The 23,766-nt window shown below is 37.8% G+C and overlaps 2 protein-coding genes across 5 annotated transcripts in view; one reads left to right on the top strand and one right to left on the bottom strand.

Moving 5' to 3' along the window:
• The first annotated feature begins 811 nt into the window (after positions 1–811).
• On the top strand, positions 812–21,981 carry fxn (frataxin). 2 transcript variants are annotated; one of them, XM_044111640.1, is made up of 6 exons: positions 823–990; positions 8,175–8,258; positions 17,013–17,098; positions 17,187–17,307; positions 19,545–19,642; positions 20,657–21,981. In XM_044111640.1, exons 1-6 carry the CDS (start codon positions 880–882, stop codon positions 20,793–20,795), a joined length of 639 nt encoding a protein of 212 aa, XP_043967575.1. In that variant the 5' UTR covers positions 823–879; the 3' UTR covers positions 20,796–21,981. The 2 variants fall into 2 exon arrangements, with proteins under 2 accessions (XP_043967576.1, XP_043967575.1); XM_044111641.1 differs by lacking the exon at positions 8,175–8,258 and having other exon boundaries at positions 812–990.
• apba1a (amyloid beta (A4) precursor protein-binding, family A, member 1a) overlaps positions 21,952–23,766 on the bottom strand; it is a 29,141-nt gene continuing 27,326 nt past the window's right edge. For all 3 annotated transcript variants that reach the window (XM_044111637.1, XM_044111638.1, XM_044111639.1), the window contains one exon: positions 21,952–22,531. In XM_044111637.1, the coding sequence (XP_043967572.1) occupies positions 22,460–22,531 (72 nt within the window). In that variant the 3' untranslated portion in view covers positions 21,952–22,459. The remainder of the gene's footprint in view (positions 22,532–23,766) is intronic.

The raw sequence follows: 23,766 nt of genomic DNA, 5'->3' as shown, positions 1-23,766 counted from the left end.
TTAGCTGTATATACAGTGGAAATGTTAGCAATACTGATGGCCTTACAGTGGGTAGAGCAAAATAAAATAGGAAAAGTTCTTTTATGTTCAGATTCATTATCAGCACTAATGTCTATTTTAAATATTTCATCTGAAAGTCGTGTGGAGTTGATATATGAAATTTATGAAGTTATATTTAGAATGACACAAACTCAAGTAGAGATTAGGTTTATGTGGATTCCAGCCCATAAAAATATAGAAGGGAATGAAATGGCAGATCATTTAGCTAAGGGTGATTTTACAACAAAGTAGAATTATGGAAATAACGTATTGTAAATCTGAAATAAAATCAATTATTAAGAGCAAAATTAAATCTGAATGACAACAATTGTGTGAAGAAGGTACTAAAGGTCGTCATTTATTTCATATACAAAAGAAAGTAGAGAATATGGAAATAATAAGAGAAAATCGAAAAGAGCAAGTAGTAATGACAAGATTGTGCCTTGGACATACTGGATTAAATAAAACTTTACATTTGATAGGTAAACATCCAACAGGTAGTTGTGAATGTGGTATAGATATGGAAACAGTAGAACATGTAATAATTCATTGTGAAAAATATACAGTAAGTAGAGAGAAGCTAAAACAAGAAATTAGGAAATATGATATAGAGACATTAAAACTTAATAAGATATTAATTAAACATAAAATAAATAAAGCAGTTATTACATTTTTGAAGGTAACAGGATTATATGTAAGAATTTAGATTGGAGGGGAGATGCTCTGGTCCACACTCCAGCACAGTAGATGGCGATAATACAATAAAAATCACAAAGAAGAAGAAGAAGAAGAAGAAGAAGAAGAAGAAAACGAAGCAGAAGACGAAGACGAAGAGGAAGAATGCTCCTTTTTGCAAAAACATGGAAAATTTCTCCACAGATCTGCCACCTTGCAGCTTCAAAGCTTCACCTGGGGACAGCGAAGAGAACTGCGGGGACATACTTTCATCAGGTAACACAGGAAATGTCTGTTTTTGAAACCGCTTCATGGTGTAAAACTGGGTCCCGTTTCAGAAAGCGGGATTAGTGAAAACCCCGAGTAAATTATGGGGTAACTATGTGCACATCCTGGGTTTTCGGTTTCAGAAAGACGTGTAGTCGTTATCCCGAGTGAAGGTAATTCTTACTGTCTTAATGTTTTGTTGAGACGTGTCAGAAGAGTTTGATGGTTTATTGTGAAAGGTCTTGTGCGAAATTCTATTCCTTTGTGAAAATCTGTTTCCTCTGTGTGGGGAGCGCGCACTGCAGCCGAAGAGACTGATTTGACCACTTTCATCGAGCTCCTGATCAATTTATCGGTAAAACAACTCATATAATCATGTCAAGGTTGTACCTTTCAGTTAAATCGGCCTCTAACAAAATTGTAAAATAAATAAATAAACGAGGTCTCGTGTGGAGTTTTTCTTACACAGTTTTGGGTTGTTTTTTTATCGGTCTATTTCCAACTGTTGTTACTGAAGCCCGACAAATAAAAATCAGTCACCAAACTGGTTTCCAACACGTTGTGTGTTTTTATGCTGATATCAGAGGACGAAAGCTGGCCGATAGCAGGGCGCAGAAATTAAGATTTCCTTAAAAAAAATGAGTGTGTAGGCTCAGGGGCGTTAATCCCATCTCATTTTTGGGAGGGGGCCAATAAACTGGAACATTTCTTAAGAGCAATTTTGGGGGGGGGTTCGTCGAGGTTCCATTGAAATGTAACGTAAAATGTGGTTTAAAAAGTTTTTATTCTCAGTAAACGGCTTGCAGAGAAGTAAAACTAAAATTCAAATGTTGCTTAGATACGAGTTTTGTTCAGTCTGACTGAGCTAATCTCTGCTACACCTTTACAAAAATGTAAAGTTCTAAATACAAAAGCTTTAACTGCTAGACTTTTTCAAGATTGGGGGGTCCTAACCTCTCTGACGCCCCTGGAATTTACACCTATGTGTAGGCGTTCTAGAAAATCAGAAATTCCTGGATAAAATAAATTTCTAGTTGTTAATTTTTGATGGCTCAATCGTACTATCACACATAGCAATCATTGATATTTTGAAAACACTTGCTCTTTATTTGCCAAAGTTATGAGGAGGAACCATATATTTCAGCTGTTTGAAATAATCTATTTCCCCTCTAACATGGGAGCAAATTAATTTACCAGCAGGTCTTTAACTGTTTAATCCTCTCTTCATGAACAATAAATTTTGTAAATATGGTAACATTCACTCTTTATTTGCCAAAGTTATTGAGGGAACTAAATATTTTAGCTGCCTGAAATAATCTCTTCTCCCTCCATAATATGGAAGCTAATTAAATTACCAGCAAGTCTTTAACCATGCTTGGTCCTTTCTTCATCAACAACAAATCATGTAAAGCACTTTGTATTGCCTTGCTCCTGAAAATATGTATAAATAAAATTACCTTTTACCTTTAAATTGGGTAACATTTGCTCATTATTTGCCAAAGTTACTTGGGGGTTGGGGGGAACTAAACTCTTTGGAGAGTGTTACACTCAGAGGTGTGGTGTGGAAGGAAAAAATCAGCAAACTTGTCTGTACAATAATCAAAGTTGGTTCTTTAGGCTTCCAGCTTGGTTGACACAGTTCAAAATGGCAGTCAGTCAGTCCACTTATAGACTGGTTATCCCCACGTTATCAATTTACCCCCAGCCAATCAAACTCCAGCCATCACTGCTACCTCCATAAAAGAGCTGGGTTTGAGGCGGGCCTCAAGAAGGCGACTACAACGACACACCCACAAGGTAACAAACATTTCACAGACAAAGGATCATATACACACTCCAGAATTCAAACATTTCAGAAAACCTTATTGCTTCTTAACAGAAGGGGAACTGGATATTTCAAGCAGCTAACATATTTGGTTCCCCCCTCGTAACTCTGGCAAATGAAGAGCAAATGTTTTCAAACTTACAGGATTTACTGTTGATGATGACAGAAATAAGCACAGTTAGATTCAGAAAACATAATTTGTCCCAATGTTATGGAGGTGGAACAAGTTATTCCAGACAGCTGAAATATTTGGTTCTCCCTTCATAACTTTGGCAAATAAAGAACAAATGTTTCCAAATTCTCAACTATTATGTGTGATAGTATGATTGAGCCTCTGAAAAGTAATTAGAAATGTATTTTATCCAGTAATCTGTCATATTTAACATTAGAACAGGATTTTTCAGAAAGTCTACATTCTCATCTTTTCAGGAAGTCTAATCTTCGTGCTATCAGCCAACTTCCATTCTTTGATATTCATAATGAAAAATCATAAATACACACAATCTGTTGAAAAACTGTGTTTGGTCACTGACTTATTTGTCAGGCATAAGTGACAAAAGATGGAAAAAGACAGATTCTCTTGGCAGTTTAAAAAACAACACAAAACTGTGAGACCCTCACACAAGACCTCTTTTATTTAGTTTACAATTTTGTTAGCTGCCAATTAAACTGAAAGCTACAACCTTGACATGATTATATGAGTTGTTTTACTGAGAACTCGATCAAAAGCGCCGTGGAAATGTTCGAATCCGCCTCTGGCTGCAGTGTGTGCTCCTGGCACGGGGAACAGATTTTCACAGGGGAACAGGATTTCGCACAAGAATATATTTGGAGCTTTACAGTCTCTCACCACAGAAAATTAACGTTTTCTTTTCGGATCTATTCTTTGGACTTTGTTAGTGGCGGTTTTAGTATAAACTGGAATGAGAATTGCTCAGACTGGATGCACCTGCAGAGAAGAATGAGGATGATATGGATTTTGATGGATGGTTCCAGTAAATAGGGGGAAAGGTGGAGGACATGGTGGGGCAAGGAGGATGAAAGAAGAGTGTTAGACAAACGGAAAACGAGAATTAGATGGAAGCTGTTCTGAGGAGACACTGGTCAGACATAAAGTAGAGATGGAGGACTTTCAAATAATGCCGAAGTTTATAAATGAGGAAGAACAGACCAAAATAAGCCCAAAATCATGCTGTCTACAGAAATAAAAAAAATTAGGGAAGTAGACATGGTGAAAGTGTTGAGAGATTGAAATTTAATGGTGATTTCCAAAACTGAAGAACAAAAAAGGAAGGCATTACATGTTCCCCTGGATGTGCTGTTATCACATCATGCTGTGATAACAGCACATCCAGTTCTACCTCCACTGTACAAGAAGTAGGAAACAAGTCAAACTCCAACATAATACAAAAACCTAGAGATGAACTCAGTGAGGCATTTGCCCTCTTTGCTGGTCAATATTGTGTCTACATGATTTGTTTATTTATCTTGATACACAGTAGACTGATGGTGTTTAATAAAAGTGTGTGGTAGAAATGTACTGTTTTAAAGATTGGGTTTTGAACACTAAGGAAAGTCTTGTAAGATGTGGTGCTAAATGCTTCTCTGTCAGATTTATTAGTTGACATACAGGGGGCAGTGGGGTACTATGGTGGCAGACGGGCGAAAACTTGCAGAAAATACATGTAAAAAACAAATGCAACAGAAAAGTGTTGAAAATTAAAAATAGAATAACGGAAAATAGAAGCCAAAACCTTCAGTCGGCAAAACAAATGCAAACAAAAATGCTACCTCCACAAATGTTTTAAATGCTTCCCTGCTTTAATGCACCTGATTCAACTGATTGCAGTTCAGCAAACACTTGTTAATTGAAATCACCTGAGGTGAAGCAAGGAAACATCTAAAACATGCAAAGAGTGTGGCTGGAGGACAAGGGTTGAGAAACACTGGTGTAGAGGCCCGTGGGAGTACACTTGTCCAAAACAGCATACAATTAATTTAATCATAACTGGGTTTCCCCAGGTGTAATTAAAGCCTGACGGGCCACCAGGCTAATCATAGCATATTTATTGAAGTATTTTAAAAATGTTCACATTTCTTAAGACTTTGTAGTTGGTGTTCAGGTATTACTCTTTCAATCTTTCAATAATACACAATTATGAAGTTGTGGAAGTCAAAAGAAAAAGATAAAAAAATAATTTGAGTCTTGTTTTATTCTCAGTGTCTTCCAATGAAAACCAAAAATAGAATGTAGGACAACCGTTGGTGTCTTCTCACCTCACCTTCTCTCCTTCACAATAAGAGTATACATTTGGGTGTGAAATATATACATTGTATCTGCCACAAAGGGATATTTTCAAATTTTCTGTCTAGGCCTGTCACAATAACAAATTTTGCTGAGCAATTAATTGTCTCAAAAATTATTGCAATAAACGATCATATTGTTTGAAGACCATTTTAAACTGATATAATGGTAATGACATAATAATCCAAGCAATATCCTGGCAAAAATAGATACACTTTTTTTTTTCAAAAGAACTTTTAACGCTGGAACTGGTAAATAAAATAAACAAAACTCAAATTGACTTTCAGTCTCCATTAACAAAGAATGTACTTGAATTAAAACTAAACAACATAAAGCCAAAGTGTAAATAAATACTGCATTCAACCAAAAGAGTTCAGATTATGAAGTCTGTAAACCATATTGCCCTTCAGTAATTATTAGATTTAAATAGAGAAGATGGAACATCGACTACCTGATGCAATAGTTCACTTCTACCTGAAGCCCAGTTCACACTACACGACCAACTAAGATTGTCGCTTACAATAATCGTAACTGATCATCCTGTAGTGTGTTACAACTGATCGGATCCAGTCGGTGGAACGTCGGGGCCACTCCGATCTAAATCAGGCATATTCAACATGTTATATGGTCTCGGCTAGGGGTTGAACCAATTAGTCGACTAGTCGACTAGTCGACTCTTGGACGTCTCGCGAGTTTTTACATTTCATGTCGACTAGTCGCAGTCATGTGATTGCCGGTGGTGACAGCCTGTGCTGATCTGACAGCACAGTATACGTCACAAGACACAAGAAAAATAAGTTAATACATTAGTTTAAATGATATGTAGATGGATGCATATTTATGGTTTTACAGTGTTTTTAAAAGGAGATGGAGTTGCAGCTGCAGTCAACTACAAAACACGAGCCGTCTAAAACTCGCCCCCTTCCCGCTAAGGATGTCACCTAGCGGCTCGCGAGTGTCTTTGTCACGACGATCTAACTAACACATTATGATGTTATGTTGCTGATTAAATAAAGATCTGTGGTAATGCCATCTAAAAGATGTGCGTTTCCTTTTGAATGTTGGTTTCCCAGCAACTTATTATTTATCATAAACTATCCCGATGTTTTGTTGTTTCATTTATTGCTGTTCTGTGTAAATGCCGTATTTTTCCGTGAAAACGGGTAATAAAGCCTGTACGTTACTCCAAAGTTTGCGTCTTGCGTTGCTATGACGTCACAACGACTAGTCAACTCGACATCGACTCGACTTTTATCATGTTGACGTTGACTAGAAAATATCTTAAATCGTTCAATCTGCTGAGTCAGCAGAGCTTCCTGCCGCGCATCGGGCGGAGGAGAAGCAGGTGGTTTCGTTGAATTCAGCTGTAACCAAACTGGATCCGTTCATAACAAGTTTGGCTTGTGATGTTCCAAAAGCACCATGTAGTCAGTGTGATCATTTGACTCCTATAGTAACTATCCAGAGATCATCAGCATCAGCCGGTGTTTAGAAAAAAAAGTCAGACCCGACTTTGTGCAACAAACTTTTCCCCACTGCTCACGAAGAATGATCTGTTTATTGTTCTTTTAATTCTCCATAATAGACTTAGTAAAAGCAGGAGATGGGGAGTGTGTGTGTGTGTGTGGGGGTGGGGGGGGGGGGGGGGGGGCAATATTTGCCGTGAAAATAGCAAATAAACCCACCAAGTATTTGTGAAGGGTTTTTGCGCCACGTCACTATAGCGTCACATGACTAGTCGACATCGACTCGACTATTATCATGATGTAGTCGACCTTAAAAAATATGTAGTCGTTCAACCCCTAGTCTCGGCCAGTTTATCACTGCACCCCAACTGAGGAGAACGCAGCCTGTTGAATGTGACAGGTAGCCAATCAGAAAGCATGGACTTGTAGCCATTATTTTGTGCCCATTGTTGGACACCACACGGCAGGATGGAACCCGATGGAACCGTTATATCTAGGATTTCTGTCGGCTAATGTGTGATCTCTCAGGTTTTGAAAATAAGCCGACAATCGACAGCTCTAAGATGGTGTAGTGTGAACTGGACATTACATTGAGGAACTGAGGAAGGGAGGGTCAGTGGAAAACTGCACTAGATTATTCTGCTCTACCAGCAGAATATTTCTAAACATATGTGATCCTGACACAAAAAAAGTGGTAAAATCAACCTGAAGTTTCACAAATCAGATAAAATTCTGACAAATAATAAACATGGTTTTAAATATTCTGTTATTTGAGCAGAATATTCCAGTCCAGGTTTGAAGAGTCTAGGTGTTGTAGTTTTTAAACTAGAGTCGATTAAAGATGCAGAAGGTAGTGAAAAATTCGGTGGAATCGAATCGGAAACCAACTTCAGCTTTGTCATTTATCGTGCGATTAATTGATTTATTGTTTATCGCGACAGGCCGTCAACTTTAAACTTTTTTTTTCTCCCCTCCAGGGGGTCTTTTGTGGGCTCTAGTGTCCCTTATATTACAGTAGGCTGACAGAAGAGGGGAGAAGACGTGGCAAATATCGGCCGGGTCCGGGAATCGAACCTGCGACAGTCGTGTCGAGGACTCAAGGCCTCCAAATGTGGGTTGGGCTGTCCCCTGCCTACGCCACCACAGCACGCCCCAACTTTAAATATTTTTTAACTCAAAAACATGATGGGTTGCAGGATGAGTGACTGCCTTAGCACCCAGGTCTTCTGGGGAACCTGACTTTCTTTTGTATGCAAAGCTAAAGTTGGATTCTGATTGTAGCTTCCAATTTGGTAAATAACTAAAGGGCTGGTCCACCAATTTTACATGACCTTGAGTGTCTGCTCTAGCTTAAAAACTGCAAGACGCTTTAACCGTGACTAGAATATTGTGGCAGTTTTTATAGCAACTGTTGGCTGAAGAGAAATTGATTTCAATGACTGCAGAAGTAAGGGAGCTCAACATCAGGCTTTCTGCAATTTAACCTTTGTTTCGTCTTTACTTTTTAAACTAAAGTTGCTGGAATGTTTTTTTTTTTCATACCCTAAATAATTTTCTTTTTAAATCTTTAACTAACCCGGTTTTCCCCTGATTTTAGCTCCACATGCTCTCTGTCCTGCAAAAGGTTCAAGGTTGGACGTCACACCACCTGCATCCCAGTGTCCTTCAGCCTGTCGGGGAGGTCAGACATTTAGTCACACATTTACATTCACAGTTGCTTATTATGATGTTAGTCTTTAACAGTTTTGCTGTCTCAAGGTAAAATAACTATGCAACATACAACTACTATTTAAAACCAAAATCATACTTTGATGTTTAAGCTCCACATATGGGCTTAGCTACATCCATTTCCTCTAAATATAATTATTTGTGCTGAAAAATTTGGGAGCTATGCCTATGACTAAGCCTGTCACAATAAGCACTAAATCAGTTAATCATAAGATAAATTAAAACAAACTCAATAATTGCCATTTGCATAATTTATCGCTTTTCTAAACTTCTGTCACTTTTTCAAAAACTGGATGACTAAAATTTTCAGCCTATTGACATCAACTAACCTTTTTTTGAAGGACAATTTTGTTTACAGAGACTTCATAATTCTTTTTATTTGTTGTTTCAATTGGTTTGTTTTTAATTTTAGATATTTAAAATATCCTCTAGTTCCAGTATCAAATGTTCATTAGTTAAAAAATTATTCATTTTTGAGAATGTGTTCTTGCTTTTTTATGCCATTAGCATTTTATAAACAACAATATTACTGCTTATTGCAATAATTTCTGGGACAATGTAACGTCCAGTAAAATTTCTGTTACAACAGGCCTATTGGTGACCAGTTCTTGCTAAGTTCGTGCCAGGAAACCGAGCTGTTTAATAAGCTGCACCTTTTCTTCAGCTGTGGTTTTGTCATTTTGGCTGCGTTCACACTGCCGCCCTAATGGAACCAATTCCATTTTTTTTTCTTTTTATGTCTTAATGCAACCTGTATTTGATCTTTTTATGACAGTCTGAACAACACAGATCAGATTTTTTTCAAATGCAACCTAAAGTCCAGTTTGGATCCAACTGACCTGAACATTATGCGTAGTACAGATTAGTAAAAAGCCACTATTCTGTGTGCTGAAGAAAAACTGTGTTGTTTTTCTTCTCGCTTCACAGAAGAAAAACAACACAGTTTTTCTTCAGCACACAGAATAACCATGGCTGACTGTAATGAGGATTAGGTTGTTAATATGCTGGCTGCGGACAGATAACTTCAAAATCATAAGCTGTGCTCCACCGTTAGTATCCACACTTACTTCTACAAACACTGAGAACTACTTTTTCATGGCTGTTGGCGAAACATTGAACACGCTCTCTATGTGTGACATTATTGTGACCTCTACTGCGCATCCGGGACACTTTCTGACCGTCTACAGTTCACACTGTAGATTGTGTACAAGTTGCATACTTGAAAGTGTTAATGATTACTTCAAATAATCCAATTTGACAAAAAATCGTATTAGGTCATTTAAGGCTGCAGTGTGAACATGGCCTTAGTTTCTAAACAGTCCTTTGTAGTAACAGTGATACACTTCTGGTGCATTCAAGTACACCTTGCACGTGTAATTTAATTCAGTTTTATTTATATATCGCCAATTCACAACAATTGTTGTCTCAAGGCACTTTACAAAAATCGTTTCAGTTCAATTCAGTTCATTCTAATTAATTCTAGATATCAAACAGTGCAGTCCATGTTTACTTAAATGATTTAAACAAATCCATCATCAATTGCTAATATTATATATTAAACTATATGTTCATTTCTATTAACTCATTACTTGGTTGCACCCCTTTTTTGCATGAATAACAATATTTAGAAGCCAAGTATTTCTATTTAAGCGCATCATTTCTTAATTTTATGAAATATTCTGAGCTTCTGATATGTTGGATTTTCCGACGCACCTTAACATCATTCTCCATAGTCATCAAAATTGTAACTCTTGAAATATTTTTGTATTTGAAATACATTTTTTACAATATTCTAATTTTGCTTTTTGAAACGAGGACATAGATCTAAAACATTTTGACAATATTTAAAGTGTACTAGTATATCAGATTTATTAAATGATAAATTACAATCTATGCTGGTCACCTGTCAAAATATCAAACAGAACAATAACTCAAGTCTCTCAAATGTTTAGTCGTCTTAATTATTAGCCAATTAACACATTTTTATTCTGCTGCATCATTCTGGAATAAGAGATTTCTATGAATAGAGTGGATCTGACATTCCAGCACCAGGAACAGCAGCACTCCTGAGGTCAAATCTGCTCTGCATCAAAGGCTGTTGATGCTCATTATTTGCTGTAAGTTTCTCAGAGCTACGTCCACTTAGACACACATCATCAAAGTCATTCGATAGAAAATATGATCACCAAGCAAATAAGTCAGTAGATCACATAGTTTCTTTAAAGAAAACCTGTGCAAAGAGCCATCCATAACTGTAGATCTATCTAAAGGACCAACAAGGCCAAGCAGGATTCCTAACAACGGTTTGATTTCATTATGTTGCAGCATTTTAAAGTGTTCTGTGAAAACCTTAAAAAAGGGGCTAGTAAATATTGATTTTATCAAAAAGCAAACAAATACACAATGTAAAAGCACACAGAAAAGTTTGTTTTGTTTTTAAATGAAATATTAAAAAGAGCCTGGTGATATTTAAATCCAATGATAAGTCTTTTTAATATGATAAGGATTTGAATCTTTTAGAGCTTTTTTCATTGTAGAATATCTAATTTTTCAACTTAAGGTTCAAGCAGAGTGTGAGTAATCTGGGAGAATGAGGTTTGAGCATAATTTGTTTTCAGTTTTATTAAAGGTTCTGGACAATCTGATCACAAATAACATTTCAACCAGAATTCCTGCCATAAAATAATTAATCATTTTAACTTTAACCACAGCTGAAGCAAAGGGCTGAACACGAGAGAGAATTGAACAGACGTGGCTTCTGTGGATTTCTCGGACATTGGCTTTGACCCAACAGCAATTCAAGGACATCGTGTACGGAGGGACCTAAATGAATTGTTGGTGTAAATGTGGTGTCAGCTCACTTTACTGCAGTGACTTTTCAACAGTTACAAAGGGACTTCTAGTGGACAGCGTAGTGTGACTGCCTCACAGTAACCCCATGAATATTTATTTAGATGAAATCTAAATAGAGCAATGTTACACTGATCTAGAGAGATAGGGAAATGTAATATGTTATGTATTGTAAATTTTGAGGAAAATAACTGTTTGTCTTTTAATTTATTTAAAAATAAACCTCTGAAAAGGTGTAGTGTTTATGCTTAGCCCAACTGAGTCAATAGCGAACACTTCTGCTAATTGAAGTTACAGCTGAGATTCTTTTTGGAGTCTATTTCTACCAGCTTTGCACAGCTAGAGATGTCTTAAAACTGCTTAAAAATAAAAAGGTTGTGTCACCCAATTAGCTTTTTACAGTACTACATTGATAAACAGGCTAAAACATATTCACACATGATTGTTCTCCATTTTGTAGGTTGTTCATGCTCATGAGTAACTTTTCTTAATCTCAGTTGGTTCACTTTGACATAGGTGCCCCTGTGATCCTACAAAAAATACTGCACCATCTTGACCACTGACCACTCCTGGTCTTTCCATTCTGGACAGTCCATTTGTTTGTAAAAGACTTTGTCTCCAGTTTCGTATTGCTCATCTGTGGGCTGCAGTGTTCTGCCTATCCTTTCTGAACATTCTGCTTCTATAAAAGCTTTTCTTGCAGCATCTATGGCTGAAATGTGCTTGGCAACCCATTTACTCCTAGTGGTGCCCAGTAGAACTGGGGTTTTGTCTATTAATACAGAGGACATGTTGGGATTCTGCCCGAACACCAGCTGATGTGGGCTGTATCCATGGACACTTGGCATAGAGTTCTTTGGCATCAGGGCCCAATCCATGGCAGCGCTCCAGTCACATCCAGTACTTGCTTTGACTTTCATTAGGATCTCAGTCAGTTTGATTATGTGTTTCTTGCTATAACCTGAGCCAGTGGGAGCATATAAATATTGAATAAGAGGGGTCCTAGGATTGAATTTTGGGGAACCCCACATTTTCATTCAGTCAGGACGTTACGCTGACACAAGAGCCACATGTGTTGCAGGTAGATTGTAGTAAAGCATTGATTAATGCCTGGTTTTAAAATTAGTGAACTGGACTTTTAGTCATTATTTGGTGCCCACTGTTGGACACCAGACGGCAGGATCGAACCCGTTTATAAACTTCAAGGGCAGGCTCAAACCCGATCCTGCCGTGTGGTGGTTAATTTATCGTACGATTAATTGATTTATCGTTTACCGCGACAGGCCTAGTCGTATCCCATGAGGACACAACATCCATCAGAAGTCCAGAAGCTTTTGAAGGCCTGGCCATCTGTATGCTCAAATACATTAGGTAGAACATCTGTGGAAGAACACAGAATAATGACCACAGATGAAATACCCATTTGCTGCAGAGCTTACCGGGTGTCTCCTTTCAAGCGGCAAATAATAAAAGAACAGATTGAGGCTATGCTCAAAGATGATACCATAGAGCGATCACAGTCTTCCTGGGGGTCTTCGGTTGTCCTTGTTCCTAAGCCAGACAAATCTTTTCGATTTTGTGTGGACTACAGAGCTTTGAACACCAAAACTCTTCAGGATGCCTATCCCATGCCCATCATCCATGAGTTGTTGGAGTCAATGACTGGAGCAAACATTTTCAGCACCCTGGATTTTAAGTCTGGATATTGGCAGATGGCAGTGGCAGAGGACAGCAAAGTAAAAACTGCTGTTATTACCCCATTTGGACTTTATCAATTTAAGTGCATGCCATTTGAATTTAAAAACGCTGGAGCATCCTTTCAACGTTTAATGGAGAAAGTTTTAGGAGAGCTACGGGGAATGATCTGCTCTGTGTACATCGATGATGTGATTGTCTTCTCAACACCTGAAGGACCTGGGCACAGTATTTGCAAAGCTCCACCACGCCAATTTGTCCCTCAACCTTAAAAAAATGCAACTTTTTCCAACAAGAACCGAAGTTTGTGGGACACATTGTATCAGCAGAAGGTGTTCAAGTGGATCCAGAAAAAAACCTACACCATTACGGTTTATTCACCTCCAACTAAGCAGAAAACTCTTCAGAGTTTCCTTGGGATGGTTGGCTGATACCACAAGTTCATCTATTGTGTAGCTATTTCACAGAAATAGCTACACCTCTTTACCAACTGCTCAAAAAAGATGCAAGGTGGGAGTGGACAGTGAACTGCCAATGTGCTTTCATGCCGCCGAAGAAACCTTTGGTGGAATCACCCATACTGGGGCAGCCAGATTTTGAGTTACCTTTCGAAATTCATAGACGTCAGTGACATTGTTCTGGGGGCAATCCTGGGCCAACCAACCCCTGATTTCTCTAGTACTTCCATGATCGTCCATTGAGTGGACAAATAGGCAGGCTAAAGACACTCCTCTGGCTGTTGGAGGTAGCATGGTGGCCATTAGTCCGTAAGGATGTGTGGACTCATGTAAAGAACTGTGCAGTTTGTCAGAAGTACAAACCAGATAATCAAGCTCCAGCTGGTTGTCTGCAACCCACACCTCTGACTGAACCCTGGGCTAAACTTGGGGAGGACTTGATGGAACCTTTTCCACGAAGTAAAAAAGGAAATGCCTTCCTTTCTGTGGTGATCGACTATTTCACAAAGTGGGTGGAAATGTTTCCTGTAGGAGACAGCAAGACACAGGAGTTCATCACTATCCTCCAGGAGGAGATATTTACTCGTTTTGGAGTTCCACAAAGCCTTGTCATGGGCCCCAGTTTACCAGTCAAGAGATTTCCAGCTTTTGCTCTATGTGGGGGGTAAAGCACCCTTTTACCACCAGCTATCATCCCCAATCTAACTTGACTGAACAGGCTAACAGAACTATCAAAAACAATGGTAGCCTCATTTGTTGGACAGCATCACAATCAGTGGGACCAACATATATGGGAGTTCCGATTTGCCCTCAATGGTGCTCAACATGAAACAAAAGGAAGAGCCCCTGCAGAGCTAATGTTGAGAGGTCAACTTCAAGGGCCATTGGAGAGGTTGATAGCCAAACCACCATCACCTCAGCAAACTGTATTCAAATTGTTGAAGCAACGCAATGAGATGAAGGAAGAAGTGAAACAGAAAGTTGGGATAAGTCAAACCCAACAAGCCAAATGCTACAATGCCTGGAGGAGAGGTGCACAGTTCTGGCTGGGAGTTTTGGTCTGGATAAGGTCCCACCTCCTTTCCAAAGCAATAGATAGTTTTTCCTCAAAGCTAGTGCCAAAGTGGTCAGGACCAGCTACAGTGAGGAAAAAGTTAGGCCCAGTAAACTATCATCTCCAATGGAAAGACCAGCAGAAAGGAACAGACATAGTTAATGTGGTTGACTTAAAGCCTTATTTTGGAGTTCAGCCTCCCTTGCCTCTGGCTGGGGGGGAGTAGGGTGGGTTGTAACATAACCACTATGTTTGTTTGTTTTTTCTGAATAAATACATTAAAGAGTAAATGTATCAAACTGTTTTGTGGAACAGTTGCTGTTATTTCATTGTTAACATTGAAATAACAATTTCAATGTTAACAATGAAAAATTGAAATAGTTTAAAACTGATTTTTGGGCAATATCATGCTGGTTTTAGGTGAGGTTGAAATTAGTGAATAAAAAGGGGAGTGTGCGTTGGCACGCAATGGCACAACTGGGGAGGAAGACGCACACTGTCAGATCTGTGCAGTGGGAGATTTGACTTGATTGCATGTTTAAAACAAGTCCAAAATCAAAGAAAAGAGATAAAAAGCAATCAAAATTCATCTCAGCGCCGCAGATTGTGCATGTAGAAACCAGATCGGAGCTTGCACCCTGGAAACGCCACCCGGTGCAAGAGTTAACTCGGTGGGCGGGCAATGCCCACAATGCCTGCCCACCTCCCAAAATCAAGGAAGTCATCAGGATAAATCTGTGCACCCTTATTTCAGACAAATCCAACACTGAAATGACTGAGGCTTTACTCAAAATCAATGGAATGTTAGCAGGTTCCACTTCAGTTTCTATATTGCACTTTGTGCTGCCAATTTTAGCAAATATCTTTACCTTTTTGATGGCATAGTAGACACCTTTTCCACCTCCAAACTCGAAGGGCCTGTGACTTTGCATTTCTGTCTCTTTGATCTTCACTCTTTTTGTTTATAACGCAGTACTGTAGATGTCTAGACACTCGTCCACAAACTGTCCTAGTGCAAGCAGTGTCTACCATTGCCGAGCCTAAACACTGAATCATGAATATTACTACATCTGTGGGTGATTCTTTGGTGTATGGAGTTCAATGACTTGTGGTCAGGAGAGGCAGAGCCTCACCTGTCATCATGGAAAAATAATATATAATGATAAAATAATTTATATTGCTATTTTCACCCTGTGGTTTGTACTATAAAGTACCTATTTATCATTTAGCATAACCAATTCTGATTATTTTTTCTTCGAAATTGCTAAATTTTCACATTTTCCCATTCAAATGCTCGGAAGCGAAGCTGGTGAGGCAACAGCGAGCTGAGCCTCATAGACCCCTCTTTCTCTTTTAGGAACAAATCATCTAGTTTAGCTACCATTGTGGTCATTCCAGGGTCTTTAGCTAGGTCATCTACTGGAATTTTCATAGCTGTGTTGAGAGCTTGCTTTTTGTTCGCCAAATCTGTAACTCTCGTCCAACTATTGATTTCCAAGTTTTGTAGAATCCATAGGTGTATCTAAACTCATAATATACAGTACAGACCAAAAGTTTGGACACACTTTCTAATTGAATTCAATGAGAAGGTGTGTCCAAACTTTATGTCTGTACTGTATAAATAAAGATTTACACAAGACTTGGAACTCCCTCTGCTCATAGTCAAACGAGAAGAGATTTTAATGCACATCTGCGGCATATCAACCCAGGCATTTACGATCCACTGGCAGATAGTGGCGTATGTCGTCGGCTCTGTCTCCCCGTCTGGGTGAACGTGTGTTCGCCTTCTGTCATCCACTGTCATCTAGCTTTGAATGTCCTGTGACACCAATATCTAGCGGCTGGAGTTCTTCTTTTTCTACGGGGTTAAATGAAGTCGGCGGCTGCTTACCATAGTTGCGAGACCTGTTGTGGCCCAATATTGGTCCATATATAAGGCGCACCGGATTATAAGGCGCACTGTCGGCTTTTGAGAAAATTGAAGGGTTTTAGTGCGGAAAATACGGTAGGTTAAAACATATTTTAGTGCGAACCAACCAAATAACATAACTTTTATCTATTAATATAATTATTTTCCCCCACAGTTTCATAAGGCTTTTCTTCTTCAAATGTTAGTGGAACTCTAGTTACTATCCATTCTCTGCTTACCAATCAATCAATCAATCAAATCAAACTTTATTTGTATAGCACATTTCAGCAGCAAGGCATTTCAAAGTGCTTTACATCAAATCAAACACAAAATACAATGCAACATAGAATCACCAATAAAAACACAGCATAGCAATGTTACTCAGTAAAAAATAATTCTCTTTTGGATTATTTAAACTGTATCCGTGCTACAGTTCCGCTATGCACTTCACAGAAACGCGTCTAACATGCGCTACTGGCATGATGGTGCTGCTCTTGCTACACAATCACCAATGGCTGTGTGTCTGGACTTTGACTGAGCCAGTCAAACACTGTGGCAAAACTTTTCCTCTGTACCTCTGTCTGCATGTTCAATGTTCAAAGCTTTGGATTTTGTTTGTTTCTGTGAATATTGTATTACAAAAAACTTCACTTCGCAACTGTCCCTATAGAAAACATTATCAACACTAAAACACATGAAACTTTACCATTAAGTGACTTGTGTGAGGTTTTCTTTCCTCAGCATGGCTGGAGAAGATTTGAAGGGTCAATCAGAAATCTTTCTCTAACATCAAGAAGAAAGAAGAAACTGTCCCATGTGCATATAAGGTATTCCTCTGTTATTGTTCCTATGTAATATCACTGGTAATTAATGACTTGTCCAAAAAAATAATATTTTTGTGTCTTTCTCTGGAAGAGAGCTTTCAGAAGGAGCCTATGAGAAGCTGGCAGATGAGACGCTGGATGCTCTATCTGATTACTTTGAAGATCTGGCAGACGAAGCTTTCTCTGGAACAGAATATGATGTTGTATTTTCTGTAAGGCATTATAACATCAACTGGTCAGCTCAGAACATCAATTATTGTAGGAAACAGAAAACTCCACAGCCCAAATAATCACAAAAGAACTTTATATTTCAGAAGAATTATAAATTATGTTTTATTAATAGCTGTTTCAGTTCCTTTTCAGTTTTTTATTATGCAAAGTAACTAACGGAAAACGGAAAAGGTCATCCATTCATTGAATCACTGTTTCCCACTGGAGATTTTACAATTTATCTATAGTGTCAAGTTTGATAGGTAGGTGGGTGTTACCCCTAAAATACACTGCAACCAGCTCTGCCACAGTGAATATGCACACGTTATTATCAATAACAGCACTTGCACTACATGCGTGTGGCAGTGCACTGCGCCACCCTTCTGCAGAGCCATCTTCCAAAATTAGAATCCATTCTATTGTTGCAGGACGCTGGACCAAGTGTGGAGTCGATCTTTACAGATTCCACTGATCCAACAGGAAGCTGCATGAGCACCACATCCGAATTTTTTGAATAATTCACCACGAAAAACTAAATTTGCAGAAAATACTGTTAATAAAAATATGGGTATATTGCTGGCAGCATGTTGTGCATAACTGATACATAAATAACTCAAATAAGTCATAAGACCGCCGGTCAACACAGACAGAGCAATGGAGGGAAAATATTCATTTTGGAAATGGAGTAGTAGGCTACAGCATTTTATGATATGAATGTCTCTTTTTCCTCATCTGTCTTTCAGAACCTCTGCAGATTTCTTATCAATACATCCTACCTGTGGATGTTTCGTTTCATCCTTTTTATTTCATCAAATATTAAGATAAGTTTTAATTAATTTATTTTATACCTGGTTTTCATTAAGCTGCTGTATTAGTTCATGTTTTAAGTTTATATGACAGGCAGCTGGTCAACATACTTATGGCTTTCTGCAATGTCATTACTCTACTGTATACTGCAAACAGAGTCATTGCTTACCATCAATCATGTGAATTGGGACAAAATATGTTGTTTTTGTGGGACATTTGGTTCCACTAAAATACTTTAAAACATTTTAATTTAATAACACTCCTTTTATGGAATAGAACATGTTGGTAGTGATATAATGTGAGATTGAAGCTGCGTAAAAGCAGCGTAATTTTAGTGTATATCAATCATATCCGATCATTTCAGGAACACAGTGACCTGCTCACATTGTGGCTGTGCTGCTTCTGATAAAGACTGTCATACAACCTTGTCACTCAAATAATGTATTTAACATTAACACAAGCTGCTGTAGTTTTTGGTCACTAAATATGACGTTAGCAGTTTTAGACACGTATATCACTGACACACAGACAGAGTTATCTATCCGTGCTACAGTAGAAACATCTAACAAGGTAGCACATGCAGTGTATTTTAGGGGTTAATTCCCTCCACAGATTGTTAGTAAGACTGAAATTTACACTTGGGTTTCGTCCATTCCACAACAGTAGTATTACTTCCAGAAAACAAACAAACAAACAAAAATTGTTTTTGTTTTAAACAATGTTACGTTACAAAAATTCATGAGCAACCATGGTAATTTGGACCAACAGGCAGGGATGTGCCAAGTTCTATGAGACTACTATAAACCTGGTTGGTAACACTTTATTTGAAAGGTGAGCATAAGACTAGCATGACATTGTTATAGACATGACAACACTTGTCATGAACATTGAGTCTTCTGTTATGAAGTGTCATTCGGTAAATGACACTTTAACACTTGTATTTTAATGCAAAGCATCGACTTTGCATTAAAAGTGTCATTATTTACTAACTGACACTTAATGACAACAGACATAAATATTCATGAAGACTCCTACATGTTCATGAAGGAGTTGTTGTCATGTGGCAAATGTCTCTTTTACACAAGACAAAAAATGATCTTGATGCAGCGGGATGCTCACAAAACCTCACCTGCATCTCTCAGTTCATTTCCTATTTAAGCCACACCAGTTGATGTTTGTCAAATTGCAACCATTTTCTGTCACCCTGGATCTCCTGCCTTGAATCGCCTTTTTGTTTAAAATGTGATGGATGGTACAATCAGAACCGTTCAGTCTGTTTTTCTTCATCCAGGGGGCTTTAACATGGACATTTGTAATGAATAGTTAACTAAATAGGCAGCCATTCACTTCATCTAAAAAATGTTTGATTGTAATTTAAATTGAACACATATGAAGGACTGTGTAACTGTATGTGTTTTGAATGTGTGCACAGAGTGGAGTGTTGACGATAAAGTTGGGTGGAGGCCATGGAACCTATGTTATCAACAAACAGACACCGAACAGACAGATCTGGCTTTCTTCTCCTACCAGGTAGAACTGCAGTGTTGTCTGTTATTGTAGAATATAATATATAGCCTATATTTAATTATCTTGTTTGAAGTTTTATTTCTTCAGATTTTTTTTTTTTTTTAGAATTTACACTTCTTGAGTTAATTTCTTTCCCAACATATCTAATTTAATTTGAGGCAGATACTGCGTGCAGTTCTCTCTTATTCTATCCATCTAAAAAATAGATAAATAGAATGCTTCAGATGCATTCTATCCAGCTTCAGATTCACTTCCTGAAGCAGTGAATCTGAAAATCTTATACTCTTGCTAATTTTAAACACCTGTCCATAGAAGGCTCTTGAAGGATATAAAAGAATGAAAGGAAAAAGAGGAGTAGGAAAATTATAGAAGTTAAAATTGCAAAGAAGAAAGTTTGGCCAGTGTTAAAATGACCTTCATTCTATTTTTTCATGAGAGCAGCTTTGCCCAGTCTTTACCCATTGCCTTTGGACTGTTAAAGATGTTAAATGTCCATCTTTAGCTTTGGGTAAGTGGGAAGAGACTTCTGATTTTGAGAACTTTAAAGGAGAAACAAGACTGTCCAAAGGATGTTTGAAGGGGGGCCTTGAAGTCCCCATTGACTTCAATGTATAAGAGCACATTGATGTCTGATGATAAGAGTGGAAATCAGTGACAGTTTTCACCTCAAATTTATAGCATTTTCAAAAGACACATTAGTACAGCTCATAAAAACATCTGACCTTCTCTAGTGTTTGGACAGTGACTCCAGTGGCGCTCTGATTTTGTTATAAACTGAAACTCAGACAGAATATATTTACTCAAAGGTTACAAAAATCTCAAAGTCTTCTTGCTACGTTTTCTGGCATTTAGCAAATATTAATAATTTGGATAAAATTAACTGAACTAAAACAAGAGAAGTTTGGCCAGATTTAACTTTATACAAGTAAAAAAATCTATACGTTATGTGTAATATGTAAATATCTGGTTTCAGACTGTAATTTTATTCCCCGCTTCTTTTTCCTTTTGCGTTCCCAGTGGACCGAAACGCTACGACTGGACGGGAGAACGCTGGGTGTATATTCATGATGGAATTAGTCTCCACCAACTGCTTTCGAAAGAGTTTTCTGTTCTCTTCAATAAAAACATCCATTTGTGTCATTTGCCATATTCCTGAAGCAGCGAATCTGAAAATGATGGACTGAGTGCATTATGCTTACCAATATGTTTCTATGGAAACCAAAAGACTTGTATTGTCTGTTCCTGTTCTGAAGTTCATTACAGTCCAAACAAAAGATTCTCTCATTCCTGGTGTTGGATGGACATGCTTCCATATTCCTAGCAAAGCCTTCTGTGTTCTGCTGTAATGTGTTGTTATACCTGACTGTACTTGAGTTTTATTTCTCTGTTCACTGCTCTTCCCTGTAGAAAATACAACAATAAGGAAAGATTATTTATCTTTTCCACTCTGTTACTGTTTCAAACCCATATAGTTGAGCTTTTATTTTGAAAATGTGCATTTCTTTATTTTATGTTATGTTACACACAGTCCCAATTTGTTTCATAGCCTCCAGGTTATATTTTAACTCAGTCTAACCAAGATTAAGAAAATGTTATTAAAAAGAATGAGGAATGACGTATACATACAATTTATTTCAATAAGTATTATAAACATTGGAAGTGTTTCTGTGAGCAAAATTACACAAAATTGTGCATCATTGACTTTCTTATCACATTTGTCACTTGCGAGTCTCAAGCTTGGTGTATATCTATAAGGTCAATAGAAAGCAGCAAAATCCCTGTAGTAATATAAGAATTGATCAAAATTATTTTTGATGCTGAAAACAACATGGACTTGTAATGCACTGTCAGCATTCTTCATACTGGATGACTGTTGGTGATTATTGGTTATACTGATTATTGCAGGTGTTGGTCAGAAGGGGCGACAAATTTCTAAAGCCAGCCTGCACAGGGCTGATGATGGCAAGCTACAATCCAGTAGCCCTTTGAGATTTCAACTGGAGATATAAAGGGCTTTATAAATAAAACTGATTGTTCTTATTGTGATTACTGACAAAGACATCTGGATGGAAGCTGGCTGTTCTGTTCTACACCCACTCATTGTTTCATTGAGTTTTTCTGGAGTTCAAGGTCACAGGAGGATTAGAGTGGCTTCATGCAGCCAACCAGTGAAAGAGGGGTTCTCCCACTTGCTGTTAACAGATGCCACAAAATTAAGCTGGAATAAAAACAAGTATTTCAGTAGAGATTAAAAACCTTCACACTGAAAATGACTCCATAATGCAAGTGGCTCAAATATACAGGAAATGGGCTGAATGAATAAAAATTTTCTTTTCCTGGTGTTTTTTATTATTGTTATTATTATTATTATTACATCACTACACAAGGTTAGAATGCAAAGTGAAAGCAAGATTTGTTTCTTATAACACCTGGCTCATAAATATAGTTATTCCACACACTAAGAGAACGGTCTATTTTTCATAGAAATTCTTATAGTTGCTAAACAGGAAAGAGATATAAAAATAGAAACAGCTTAAAAATGTTTCTATTTTTAAGTTGAGGTAAAATTTTCAACAGCAAATCACAAAGAGAACAACTTTATACTTTGTGCAGCTGGAGACTCACATTCAATAAAGGGCTCTCATTATTTCCTATGTAATAAACCAAAAAGAGAAGTCTTGTAGTAAATACAGTTAAATAATTTTGATTTTAAATTGCAGTAGACAAAAAAAAAGCTCCACTTGTGAACTATCATTTTATGTAGTAAACTATGCTGAAAGGAGCTGACTTCAAGCATGGGCTTAAATTTGATAAGGTTTATCAAATGTAGAGGGGCTGCTCCTGGGCAGTCAGCAGGCGATACATGGCTGCAGGCATGGTCTTCATGTGAATCTAAAAAACAGACAGGAGCAACATTTTAAAAGTGCAGTCAAAGGAGACATTTTACAGAAAACAGGACAAGAAAATATGGAAATGAAGTTTCCATAGTTTTTCCAAGCTCCCAGTATGGTCAGAAAATTAAAATATCATGAAAAAGTTGATTTAAATTAGTAATTCCCTTAAGAAAGTGAAACTTGTATATTATATAAATTCATTACACACAGACTGATATATTTCAAAGGTGTTTTTTTGTTTAATGTTGATTATTACAGACAACTAATGAAAACCCACCCTTACAAAAAAATCCCATGAAAATCACATGTGATCACATAATCCCAAAAATTTTGGAACAATTTGTGGTAAAATCACATGTGATTTTACCACGAAACGTTCCAAAATCACACGTATTCATGTGCTTTCACATGTGATTCACATCATTCACATGTAAATTTTGTGTGAACCACATGTGATCACATGGGATTTTCATGGGATTTTTTGTAAGGGCAAATTCAACAGCTCATAAAATTAGAACATTAAGACAAAATACATTTTATTTAGAAATGTTGGCCAAATGAAAAATATGAACATGAAAAGTATGAGCATGTACAGCACTCAGTACTTAGCTGGGGCTCCTTTTATCTTAATTACAGCAGCAATTGAGTGTGACATGGAGTCCATCAGTCTGTGGGACTGTTCAGGTGTTATATGAGCCCAGGTTGCTCTGATAGTGACCTTTTCAGGAGTATCACATCTTACTCTTCACATTACCCCATAGATTTTCTATGGAGTTAAGGTCAGACAAGTTTGCTGGCTAATAAAGAACAGAGATGCCAGGGTCCTTAAACAAAAAAGCATGGTGTGGAAGCACTGTGTGTGAGTGCCAAGTCCTGTTGGTAAATGACATTTCCATCTCCATAAAGTTGGTCAGCAGCAGGGGGTAGGGCTAGGTGGCTGTGTTGACCTTAACCCCCAGAAAACACAGTCGACCAACACCAGCAGATGACATGGGACCCAAACCATCACTGACTGGGGAAACTTTGAATGGATTTCAAGCAACATGGATTCTGTGCCTCTGCTCTCTTTCTCCAGACTCTGGGACCTTGAGTTGAAATGCAAAATGAATTTTCATCAGAGAACATAACTTTGGACCACTGAACACCAGTCCAGTCCTTTTTCTCTTCAGCTCAGGTGAGGCACTTCTGATGTCTCTTGTTCAGGAGAGGCTTGACACAAAGAATGCAACAGCT

This window comes from Gambusia affinis, linkage group LG03, assembly GCF_019740435.1.
Source record: "Gambusia affinis linkage group LG03, SWU_Gaff_1.0, whole genome shotgun sequence".
Taxonomy (NCBI): domain Eukaryota; kingdom Metazoa; phylum Chordata; class Actinopteri; order Cyprinodontiformes; family Poeciliidae; genus Gambusia; species Gambusia affinis.
Note: the sequence above shows the minus strand (reverse complement) of the source record. Positions and strands in the feature narration are given on the sequence as shown.